The following is a 13,727-nucleotide window of genomic DNA, read 5'->3' on the forward strand; positions in this document are numbered from 1 at the left end:
TTTCAGTGAAGAAACAATCACAAAATATAAGATCATTTATTCTTCAATTATTGAAGAGAAAAGCTAAAATATTTAAGATTGTGAGCTAAGTGAAGAATACGTCGAAGGTGGTATTGTTGGTATGTAACTCCTATGAGTAGAGGCTTAGGCAATACGTCGTTTTTCATTATACAAATATCCCATTAAGGTTCATTTACTGCCCGTTTGGTAATCAAGCTTTTGTGCACTGTCAAAGTTAGTTAAGATTCTTGTCAAAGTGCATATTTCCAGGATATAACTCTAGAAATATAGCAGCACCATTAGTGGACAGGTATTTATGCATTTTAAATAAGTTACTAGAAGTTTTTAAATGGGTGATCTATGTACATACTTTGAGCAATATTGGTATAAATTATGCTCGCATCCTTATCCTGTTAATGAATCATCTTCCTAAAGAGTTCCTGGAAAGTATCTTTCATAGTAGAAAATATGAGAATTATGAACTCTCAATTTTTCATAAATCATGCAATGCATATTGACTGCATTTGTAATTTCACAGTAAAAATGAAGTATTCTGGGCTGGGGCTGTAGCTCAGTGGCTGAACGCTTGCCTAGCATGCAAGAGGAACTGGGTTCTGTCCTTAGCAACGCATAAAAATAAAACAAAGAAAATAAAGACATTCTGTTCATCTACAACTACAAAAAGAAATTAAAATGAAGTATTCTGAAAACACAGAGAGATTATGAATATTTATTCTTCATCTTCTCTTCTTGTTCATTCTAATTTTTGTCTTCTCTGGTCTGATTCTTTATGCCTTTTCCTCCAAAGGGCAAATTTACCATGTATTAAAGATGCATTATTTGGACTCAAACATAATAATCCTAATTGGTCCTTCACTCTGGGAGCCTTGTTTTCAAAGTTTTGCTTTGTGAAGATAATTTTTGAAAGCACATTTTTGAGGAATGGTTAATAGTCTTCTGTCACAGTAAAGAACAGAGATTCAGAGAAAGAGAGGTCCAAACATAGTTTTGCCATAGATGGTATGGTTTTTTTTTAATCACACTTCTATAAGCTTGAGTTAAAGAGGGATGATAGAGACATTTTCAAAATCAAATACATAATCCTTGTAAAGTTTTTAATACTAAATGCTCAAGAGCACTTAGCTGTTATGAGCATTCTTTATTATTGGGGTCTCTGTAACTAAAATCAAGCCTCACTTATCTATTTTTTTACTTGAGAAGGCATGATCCATAATTTCTGTCCCTGCTGTGATGAATAATACTTTGAACTGACAGGTATTGCCGGAATTTTAGGATCTGGCTGCACCTGTGCATGCCTGGTCATTGCCAAGCTGCTCCCTCCTGGTTTTCTGATCCCCTTTGGTCCCATTCCTCTGTCCTTGTGGTTGATCCACTTATGGATTTGGTTGTCCTCTGACAAGCCTTGTTTGAAGAATCAACAGATGATTTTACTGTGAATCTGGGTCAATTGTTAGGCAATCAGAATATGAAAAGACGTGAAGTGAGACATTGTTCAGAGAAGGTCATGTGGCACAGAGATAACAACCATCTCTGGAGTTAGACTCCCTGAGCTCAAATATGACCTGGACAAATTGCTTAATCTGTTTATCCTGCATTTTCTTCATCTGTGGAAATGAGACTGATAGTTCCTCTCTCATACATTTGTGGGTTCAATTAAATGAATTAATATTTGCTAAGTTCTTATTATCAAGTCAGACACCTAGTAAATACTCTGAAAGTGGTTTTTAAGGGCAAATATTATTGACTGATGCTGACCCAATGTCTAGTGGGCAGATTTTTGCTTTATATATCATTCAGAAATAGCAGAATCCTCATTATATCTGTATCAGACCCTCTGTGGATCTTGCCCTGATCCCTGTCTCCTCAGGTAAAAAAGATATCTTCTTTTTGTATTGATTCTTTTTAGTTACACATAACAAAGGACCCATTCTGACATATTCTTTTATGAGCAATATTATGTCATATAAGTTTTCCCTTTAACTTTAGGCAAGAAAATTATTGACTCAAAACATCATTATTTTGGTATCGGAAAGTCCTGCTGGAGATTTGGATGATGTGGAAGGATTTGGGGTAGGAGATCAATAGAGCTGGGATTGGGTTCTCTCTGACTGGCTTATGTAACATTGTGTGTATTTCACAATCTCTCAAAGTTTATTTTAATCAGAGTTCATAATGTGTATAATTAAAAGTTCATATTATAAGTCCATAATATGTATAATTAGTTCATAATATGGATAATTTTGGCATATGTACTATAGTTAGTACATATTCCATAGAATTACTTTAATTAGGCCTTTGATGAGATATTGCCTACAAAGTATAAAGGATAATGCTTGTCACTCAGTGGGTATGTAATAAATATCATAATCTTCATTGTTTCCTTTTTTTTCTTCATCAGTGTCTCATTTCCATCTGTCTTCTTAAAAGAATTTCATGATTTATGTTTATTTTTGAGTATATGTAGATATGGTATTAGGAGACTATGAAGAACTTTATAAATTCTTAGAATAACTCTCCCTTCCTCAAATTAATGCAAGATGTATAACATGAGCTGTGAACAGTTCACCTTTTAAAAAACTGAACTTCTGGGGTTGGGGATGTGGCTCAAGCGGTAGCGCGCTCGCCTGGCATGTGTGCGGCCCGGGTTCGATCCTCAGCACCACATACAAACAAAGATGTTGTGTCTGCCGAAAACTAAAAAATATATATTAAAATTCTCTCTCTCTCCCTCTTTCTCTCTCTCACTCTCTCTAAAAAAAAAACTGAACTTCTACAAAATTAAAAACATGTTGAGAAAGACCTCAAAATTTAGTACAGATTCAAATTTGTAAACATAAGTGAGATCATGTGATAGTTTATTTTCTGTTCCTGGTTTATTTTATTTATTATAATGACATCCGGTCCCATTCATGTTGCTATAAATGACAAGATTTCATTATTTTTATTATAGAATAATATTCCATTGTATATATGTGCCATGTTTTCTTTAACCAATCACCAGTTGATGGACACTTAAGTTGTTTCCAACTTTTTTTGGCTGTTACACATACTGCCTCTGTGAACATGGCAAAGCAGATAGCTCTTCAACATACTAATTTAATTTCCTTTGAGTATATACTCAGTAGTAGAATTGAAGGATCATATGATAGTTCTATTTTTGAATTTTCAAGGAACCTCCGTGCTGATTTCCACAGTGGCTTTATTAATCTACATTCCCACCAGCCGTGTTCAAGGGTTCCCTTTGCTCCACATCTCTGCTAACCCTTGATTTCATAGAAGTTGAGTAAAATTTTTGTCAGAGGCCAGGAATAGTGGGAGTGAGATAGAGAAAGGTTGATCAGTGGAGAGTACGTTTCATTTAGAAGCAAGGAGTTCTACTGTGCGATTGCAGAGTAGAGGAACTGTACATCATAATAATGTACTGTACATTTTTAAAAGCTAGAAAAAGGGATATTGAAAGCTTTCACCATAAAGTGATAAATATTTGAAGATATAAATATTTTAACCTGATTTAAACATTGTATCATGTATACACATATTGAAACATTACATGGTATCACATTAATATGTGTAACTTTTAATATCTATGCACCCATTAAAGTAGATTGAAAAAGAAATTAAGCTTAAAAATGAAAAATTAGGAAGCTGTACTACCATAACTAAAAATTGCAGTAAAACCTACTACAACTTACTACTATGTGGCTCATGTTACAAGTCTCATTTAGTCCCCACAAGAGCCTTCTGAAAGACATAAGTTTTTTCCCCTGGTTTTCAAATTGATTGATGGAAGCTTGGAAAATTAAAATGAGTTCCTTTAGGTCACAAAGGTAGCAAATACCTGAGGGGAGATTTGACTCTGTGAAGCTTTGTTTCAAGACCTGTGCTCTTAAACCCTGCAGTATATACTGTAATAATGAGACGAACCCGAATCCAGGGACTTTCTACCTGAGGGATATGGGCAATATGTGCATAAACATACACAAAAGGGATAAACCCAGAGTGGAAATGCCTTTAAAAAGTGAAACAAATGATAAGATAGCAACTCAGAAGAAAGAGGTGCCACTTTATGTTGGGTGTTGAAAGAAGATTCCAGAACAAGAATTATAGTGCTTATCTAACCATGTCAAGAATGAAGACAACGAGCCAAGGCCTGAGTAAAACCACTAGCAAGGAGTTTCTGTACATGCCAAGGGAAATTTTACCCGGCCTGGATGAATGCCATTACTCTCTTCCAACTTTAGTTCAGTTCCAATTAAAATCAGGATAAAACATGTATTCAAGCAACCATCTGCTCCCTCCTCCTGGAAGATTTTGGGTACACTTCCTGGCAGTTGCTCTTTTTTGATGAACTCTAGTGTTGTCAGCATTGATCTCTACTTTCTTTTCTCCTTTTATTAAATTTTTTTAAAAAATTTTTTGGTACTGGGGATTGAACCCAGGGGCACTTAACCACTGAGTAACATCCCCAACCCTTTTTTTATATTTTATTTAAAGATAAGGCTTCACTAAGTTTCTGAGGCTGGCTTTGAGCTCATGGTCCTCCTGACTCAGCCTCCCAAGCTGCTGAGATTACAAGCATGTGCCACCAGACCCAGATGGTCTCTACTTTCCTTCTGCATTACCTTCTTTTATTTTAATTTATATTGTTTCCATGTGAAAGCATTGCCTTAAAAACGGCACTGATCAGAAGAAGGCAAACTAGGGATGTGGTTATAGCTCCGTGCTAGAGAACTTGCCTAGCATGTGGAGGCACTGGATTCAAGCCTCAGCACCACATAAAAATAAATAAATAAAAGGTATTAAGAAGAAGAAGGAAAGCTATCTGTTCAACTAAATTTACCTGAAATGGTAATTGACATGTTCATGTTCTATCAGAGGTGGAGCCATTGCGTGCAACTCTTGGATATTTCCTGGTATTGCTCCCTCCCTTGGTCACTGTGCTCCTGCTGCAGTGGCCTTGTGTTTGAACTCAGCCCTTTGTACTAGCTCTACTGGATGCTCCTCCTCTAGACCTGCTGCCGGCTGGGCCCATGCCATGGCTCAGTCTGCAGTTTAGAGGTCTCCACCACCACGCAGAGCCATTCTCTGAGTTACCTCCTATCCCATCACTCTGTCCAAGTGGAGGCATCAACTGTTTTGTTCACTCCCAGAATCCCAGCATCTAGAATAAACGTGGTACAGAGTAAATGCCAGAAAAAAAATATTTACTGAATAAATGGTCATCATCGTCCCTTCATTCTTTTAAGAGTAAATACATTTTTTTAAAGGGACCATTGGTAACTAGAATGCTTCTGAAATTGGTGACTTTCCCTTCTTCGTAACCAAGTGAAATGGGGATTCTCAGGTCAGTTTAGTATATCAACCAGGGTCCTTAGCTGCCAACTTGGCATCATTGGTAGTTTAACTATAAGAGATTTATAATGTGAAGTTAGAAAACCTAAAGAACCTTTGGAAGGGTTACAGTCACAGAGTGGTGAACAGACAGGAATAATTCACAGAAGCACATCTGCTAGGATAGACCTGCTAGGGAGAGTGCTGAGGTGCTGGGGTCCTGACCACGTGGTCACTGGCAAACTCAAAGGTGCTACTGCTTCCCTGACCTCAGAACCACTCAAACACTATTGTCATAGAAGAATTCAGTCTCATAACTAGTTTCTAACTTACAGACTTTACAGATGCTACTAGTTGGCAGGACCTAAGTCATGTCTGTATTGTATACAAGGGCAGAGGATGGAGAAATGTAGTTTTGGAATTTTATAGACTCACATTTTGGAAACTAATGACGTGTTCAGGATGTTCATGCTCCTCATTGTCACCATCGCTGGCAATGGATCTCACAGATGGGTTTTATTTATCCCATTAAGAGATATTTGTTCCTACCATAAGTTGAATACCCAGGTCTATGACCTGCACATAGAAAGAAAATCAGAAATAAAGGACAGTGAGGAAGCTAGAAAGTAGGAACATTATTGATACCAGAGACAGTTAGTCAAATATTTCATTTTTACCAAGTACCTGACATCCTGGTTATTGTGGTTAGTTTTGAAATAGAAACACAAATGAATCAAACAGCAACCCACATAGTATAGCATGTGACTTGATTGAAAATCTAGAGTAGCTCCTCTGATTTGATTTTGAGCTTACTAATGGAAGATTTCTTAAATTTAAAAAGAAAAAAAATGCTTCCCTTACATACATCATTGACTCTCATCATTTATAACATTATGTTTTTTAATTTGTAAACTTAAGACATAAATATGATGTTTTAATATACATGGTGAAGAGATTACAAGTAAGTGTGTGTGTGTATGTGTGTGTGTGTGTGTTAGTTTAGTGGGGATTGAATGCAGGGCCTTATATATGCCAGGCAAGTGCTCTACCACTGAGCTACATTTCCATCCCCTGATAACCCACTTCCACTATTATGGCATTAATCTATATTAACTCTCTTAAAGGTTTCACTTATCAACTCTTTATTTTTAACATGAAATTTTGAGGACATTCAAATGACAGAATAAACTTTTTGACAATTTATTAACATGCAAATGACACTTCAATCTGATCAGAAGTTTGTAGCTTACATTAGGGTTTATTCTTGGTGTTATACTTATATGGTCTTGGAAAAATGTGTAATGGCACCAATCTACTCTTATAGTTCCTTATAGCATAATTTCACTGAACTAAAAGTCTTCTGTGCCTCATATGTTCATCTCTCCCTCCAATTGGTGACAACAACTAGTCTTTTTACTTTCTCCAGTTTTTCCATTTCTATAATGTCAAGTAGTTAGAAAAGTATAACATGTAGTCTTTTCAGACTGACATCATTCATTGGGTAATGTATATTTAACTTTCATTTATTTATTTTCATGGCTCAGTAGCTCATTATTTTTGGTAATGAAAAAATTTCATTGTCTGGATGTAACATTTTATTTGTTCATTAACCTACTGAAAGGAATCTTAGTTTCTTCTAAGTGTTAGCAATAACAAATAAGCTGTTACAAACACTTATGCACGTGTTTCTATATGGGTATAAGTTTTCAACTCTTTTGGATAATCACCATTGGAGCCCAGTTGTTTGCTTTTATGTTAGAATTATGTTTAGCTTTATAAGAAACTGTTAAACTATCTTGTGAAGTCACAGACATATGCATCTATTCTGCAGTCTACTGCCTATTCCTTTACGTTTTGTTACATAACTTTTTATTATAGTCTTAAAGTTAGGTAGTGGTAGTGATCCAAATTTATTCTTTTCTCAAAATTTTTTTTTACCTATTCAGAGTCTTTGCCTGGCCATATAATTTCATAGTTTGTCAGTATCCTGAAATCAGTTTACAGGAGTTTGATTAGAGTTGCATTGGATGAAAAGATCAAAACTGTAAAGAATGGACATTTTGAGTGTTTCTGTCCTTGAATGTGAAACTTATCTTCATTAATGTAGTCTTTTGATTTGTTCATCAGCACTTTGTAGTTTCTCTTATCTAAATTTTGTAGCTATTTGTTCTATATACACATAAATATATTATTCTGGAGTGCTAAAGTAAATGATATTGTTTTCAGTTTCAAATTCCACTTGTTATTTCTGGTTTACATAGAAAGTGACTGACTTTTGAACATTAAACATATATCCTACAGCTTTGTTGTAATCATTATTAGCTCCAGATTGCTGTAGATTTTTCTTAGGTTTTCTTCATGTAATCATATTGTCATCAAAGACAGTTTTATTTATTTCTATCAGCATATCTTTTCTTTTCTTTTTTTTTCCTTGTCTTATTGCATTAGCTAGGGCTTCCAGTATGAAGTTGAAAAGCAATGGTGAGAAGGAATTTATTTTCCTTATTTATGGTCTTAGCAGGGAATCATCTAGCTTATCACTGTTAGGGATGATATCAGCTTTATGTTTCTTGTAGATGTTCTTTATTAAATTTAGGACATTTTCTTACTGAGAGCTTTTGCAATGAAGAAGTGTTTTTATTTAAATGATTTTTTTCTAGGTCTGTTGATATAGTGTTTTATTTATCCTGTAAGCTGATGAGTTATATTAATTGACATGTGGCTATTGAACCAACCTTCCATACGTGGGGATAATCTCAATTGGTCATGATGTATTATTCTTCTTATACCTTTTAATTTGACTTGCTAATAATTGTTGAAAATTTTTATAATTCCAGCAACTGGAAGTCCTTCTTAATCTCAAAAATTCAAATTTATTAGTAAGATCTATAATGCCTTAAGTTGGTTCTTATCTGTGTCTTCTATTTCACTTTGTTCTGTCTTTTCCCTACCTATTCCCTTTAAGGGACAGTGACCTTTCAGTTTTATGAACTTGCCTAGACCTTTACAACTTTGTATCTTCCCACATATAACAGTGCTTCCCATAGAAGCTACTAATGTCTCATCCTTTGGACTTCAGTTTAAATATTCACCCTTAAAAAGGGCTTTTTATAATTACCTTATTCACAGAGTATTTCACTTCTATTTTCCTTCACAATAACCTGTTGGTTTTCTTATTAATACTGATCACAGATTACAATTACTTTTATAGATAGTCCCATTTTTGTGACTTAATTACAAGATACAAACCCAATGCAGTTAGGACTATGCAGTTAGTAACATGTTCTAATGTTTTCTATTTTATTAATTATTGTGTCTTAATAGCACAGAGCTTGAAACAAATTAGATGTACTAAATATTTTTAAAATAATGAACACAAACAGATGCTTAAGTACTTTATAAAACTAAAAAAAATACATTTTAAAATATATGCAATCCCACACTTACAGGCAGGAAAAATTGAGATAGATGAAAAATTATTTTTCCCTGGCAAAGCAGGGAAATAATTGATAAATCCATCTTCAGTGAAGCAAATTAATGGTAGTTTAAACATGACTGCCAATTGTCCCACAATGTTGTTGAGATAATTTTCCTGGCTGAATCGTCCTGACCCTAGTTATATGATCAATCTAATGATAGGTGTTCTTTTGAAAATTTGTGGAAAATCCCAGTGAAAGCAATTAAATACAACCAGTCTTGGACGCACTCCATTTGCAGGACTCCATGATTATTGTGCTTTCATGGTATAAAATGTTCAGTGATCTTTGCCCCTATTAAGTAGAAGATGCTGTTCTCTCAGTAGCTGATATAGTTATTTCAGTTTAAGATGTTTTAGTATGCTTACAGCATGATTTATAAAAGGCACAAGAATGTTATCTTCTATTCTCAAATACAAGTATCTGGCCATGACAACATAATAGAGAAGATGGGATAAATGGCTGAATGGTAGTTATTTCTAGTAACTTTATAAAAGATACTGGAAAAGAACTTAGAAAACTTTACATGTTAAAAAGGCTAACTGTTATCTTCTTTGGGATACATACAATTTGTATTTTTTATAAATTATCTTATAAAAGAAAGTTTTAATTTTTGCTTGTAACATGGAATTCCTTTGAAATAGGTTTACAATGCAAGTAATGGTTTCCAAAATATTTATAAATCTGGGGAAAATATACAGATATAGCCATATGATTTCAAATACATCCTCAAGGAATAATGCATTTTTTTTCCTAGATGGGACAGGGATGTCCCTCTATTCATGAAAAGGGCATAAATATTCTCCAAATTGTGAATAATCTTTCAAAGATAAGATTTTACAATAATGAGCAAAAATCAGACTTTGTGATTATGAGAATTTTTCATTACATAGGAAGTTAAATCACTTGTATTTATAAGAATTTAATGTTTAAAAAAATCTTTGGCAGACAGATAGTGGCTTGTCAAGTAGTATATGATAGTTGTCATGAATATATTTGAAAAATTAAGTCAATGCCCATGTTGTGACCTCAGTAGTTAGGCTTCCATCTGGAAAAAGTAGAAGACTCATGACGAGAAGCTGATTCCTCATTTGATGATATGGACCCTGGTGTAGACCCCAGAGAATTGATAAACTAGTGGACACATTTGGATGGCCTGAAGTCCACCTCATTTGATATGCATGACACAGGTAGGTTCTCTACAAATGCTTGTTGTTTGATGAGTATGTAAAACACTGGACATACTACAAAATTTGCACAATGTTTAACATTATTTTAGAGATTGTGATACCTGCCTCTGCTCTCTGAAGTTGGCATCTACCAAATAATAATGGAACTGTGGAAATGGAAAAATCATTTTGGGTATTTGCGAAGAAGAAACTGACTTGAGCATATGAACATGGAGAATTGCAAGAGATGAACTTGGGCAGTGGCCTGGATTCCAGTCATCTGTGGTTTCTAAGTCAAGGTAGGGAGAATAGACTTTAATGAGCATGCAGTAGGAATATCTTGTAGGGGTTTTGAGCAAAGGAGTAATATGATCAGAATAATATTTAAAAAGATAATTTGGGGTACTTGTTGAAGGCTAAAATGAAACTAAATAGACCTCATGGGGTCAACTGCAGTAGACAGGGGATGTAATAATAATAATAATGAAAATGATCAGATTTGCAATCTATTTATAAGGAAAGATTCAATAGAACTTATTAAATATATAATTGAGCAACATGAGAGGAATAAAGGAGTGAAGATATAGCCATATGATTTCAAAAACATCCTCAAGGAATAATGCTATTTTTTTTCCTAGAACTTGAGAACTATGAGAACTTGAACTGAAAAAGAGCAGGGAAGAAAGTATCATTTCATTAGAAGGAAGAGATTTATTGTAATATTAATAAATAAATAAATTACTTGTACATACTACATGGGTACCTAACTAGAGATGTCAATTCATTGATTGCAGATACTATTCTGAGAGAGATTGTGTTGAAGATAGACAATTTCAGTGCTTTCTTCATTTCTAGGTTAGGAGAAAGAGAGTAATCCAAATAAAGACGCTAATAAGGGAGTTAAATGAATTAGCAGGATATCTGAAACTGTGATAATGGGGATCACACAGTGTGTCACATGAAAGAAGTATGGTTTTATTGTGCCTCTTCTTTTCCCTTCAAATTTATGTGTTATAGTCTTAACCTCCAGTACCTCAGAGTGTGACTTTGTTTAGGCACAGGGTCTTCGTGGAGATACTCAAGTGAAAATATAAAGTCTTTAGGGTGGGCACCACTTGTAATAGACTTATCAGAAGGGGACATGTGGACACTGGGAGAATGATACATGCAACGTTGGTCACCTACCATCCAAGGAGAGAGTCCTAGAACAGTGCTTTCCCTCACGGGAGACACTGCTCTTGTTAATAACGCCCACTTTGTGGTTCTTTTTTATAACAGCCCTACCAAAAGAACACAGATTTTGCTACTGGGAACTGTAGTTCTGGTGCAATAAATATCTTTAAAAAATGTGGAAGTAGCTTGGGATTGGGTAATGGTTAGATGCTGAAAGACTTTGGGGATACATGAAAAAAATAGCTTAGGTTGGCTTAAAGAGACTATGGATAGAAATATGAACATCCAAAGGAGATTCTGGTGCAGACTCAGAAAGGAAAGAGGAGACCTCTAGTGAAAGCTCCCATCTTCCTAGGGAAAGCATTCCTCATTGTGGACAGAATGTTCCTAGAAAAATCAACAGCAGATGCTTGTGGTTGAGGCGTCCTGTGAACACAAAGGACATGTTATTGGAAAGTACAGGAAAGAGAAGTATTGTTTTAAAGTCATAGCACTAGCAACTACTGGTTTTGATTCATACTCCCAATTTATGTCACTTAGTTTACTCACTATAGTAACAGGTAACTTATTTAAGTGGGTCTTCAGTGTCACATCATGTGGCTTTACACACGATGCACTTTCTCATCGAATTTCCTTCTCATTCCCTCTTGTTATATCATTTCTTCTTTAAAATTAATTCAAGTATTGCTTCCTGTGATAAACTCTTTCACATCCAAGTCAGCTTAGAAATTCCAGTTGTGTTAATCCTTAGTATGTCACAAATAAGTGAATTTACTATTGTACATCTCTATTTGGTCTTTAAATACTGACCCCCATCATTGTGTATCAAATCAGGGCTGAAAACTTTGTCTAATTCCACTTGTTAACCTAGATATCTATAGCAGGTAACTTGACACAGATGATATATACATATAAACATAAAACCTCACACACACTTACACACACACACACACACATATATGATAAGTGGGTTAATGAATAAAGATTAAGATTGTGATAGTTCTAAGTATTTTTTCCTTGTTTCGTAGGTAAGCTGCTTTTAATATCCAAAGACATCACCAATAAAAGAATACATGGAACAGAGGAATAATGTAACTTACTTTGTTCTCTTGGGCCTCACACAGAATCCAAAGGAGCAGAAAGTACTTTTTGCTATGTTCTTGCTCTTCTACATCTTGACCATGGTGGGAAATCTGCTCATCATTATGACCATAGCCTTCAGTAAGACCCTGGGCTCACCAATGTACTTGTTTCTTGCTAGCTTATCATTTATGGACACCATTCATTCATCAGTCACTTCGCCAAAATTGATTGTGGACTTGTTCTTTGGGAAAAATACCATATCTTTTAAGTTTTGTATGACCCAGCTTTTTACAGGACACTTTTTAGGTGGATCAGAGGCCTTTCTTCTGTTGGCGATGGCTTATGACCGCTATGTGGCCATCTGTAAGCCTTTGTATTATTTGGTTATCATGAGGCCATGGGTGTGTGTTGTGCTGCTGGTAGTTTCCTGGGTTGGAGGATTTCTGCACTCCGTAATTCAACTAAGCACCATTTATGGACTCCCATTCTGTGGCCCCAATGTCATTGACCACTTTATATGTGACATGTACCCCTTATTGAAACTCATCTGTGTTGACACCTATATCATTGGCCTCTTAGTGATGGCCAATGGAGGACTCATCTGCACAACTGTGTTTCTGCTCTTACTCATGTCTTATGCCATTGTCTTGCACTCTCTAAAGAACTTGAGTCGAGAAGGGAGACGCAAAGCTCTCTCCACCTGTGGCTCCCACATCACTGTGGTTGTCTTCTTCTTTGTTCCCTGTATTTTCATATACACAAGACCAGCCAAGACTTTCCCCATTGACAAACCGTTGAGTGTGTTTTACACAGTCATAACCCCCATGCTGAACCCCTTCATCTACACTCTGAGAAATTCAGAGATGACAAATGCTATGAAGAGACTCTGGGGAGGAAAATTCATATCAGATAGAAAATAAAATAGTTGCACCTGGAAACTTGTAATGTACGTAGAGCAGAGTCAATAACTGTGCAATTTATATAGCATTACGCTGATTTTCTCTACTCATTTTATTCCTTATTTTGTAATCCTTCTATTTTTAGATTCTTTTATGTTGATTCTTTTAATTTTGCTTGCTAAATATTTAATGCTACATTATTTTGATTTAAATTATATAACATGAGATTTTCAGTGTAAAGTTTTACTTTTTGAAATAAGTATAATAGATACCTATAAATATTTTAAAAAATGGAACCTAGGGCCTGAGGAGGTAGCTCAGTGGTAGAATGCTTGTCCAGCATGCGTGAGGCCCCAGGTTCAATTGTGGGGAGGGGAAGAATAGAAGTTCACTGGATTAAAAAAAAGAAGAATGAAGGGAAGGGAAGGTGGGGGGAATAGGAAGGATGTAGAATTAGTCAGACATAACTTTTCTATCCTAGTATATGAATACATGACCAATTTAACTTCACATCACGTACAACCACAAGAAAAGGATCCTAATAAGTTATCCTCCATATGTGTACAATATGTGAA

At 35.2% G+C, this 13,727-nt stretch overlaps 1 protein-coding gene across 1 annotated transcript; it reads left to right on the plus strand.

The window, feature by feature from the left end:
• The first annotated feature begins 12,231 nt into the window (after positions 1–12,231).
• Positions 12,232–13,173, plus strand: LOC101955502 (olfactory receptor 4A47). The gene has a single exon (XM_005330072.5). The coding sequence runs from the start codon at positions 12,244–12,246 to the stop codon at positions 13,171–13,173; it is 930 nt and encodes a 309-aa protein (XP_005330129.3). The 5' UTR covers positions 12,232–12,243.
• The last annotated feature ends 554 nt before the right edge of the window (positions 13,174–13,727 follow it).

Source organism: Ictidomys tridecemlineatus, chromosome 4 (assembly GCF_052094955.1).
Source record: "Ictidomys tridecemlineatus isolate mIctTri1 chromosome 4, mIctTri1.hap1, whole genome shotgun sequence".
NCBI classification, from domain to species: Eukaryota; Metazoa; Chordata; class Mammalia; order Rodentia; family Sciuridae; genus Ictidomys; species Ictidomys tridecemlineatus.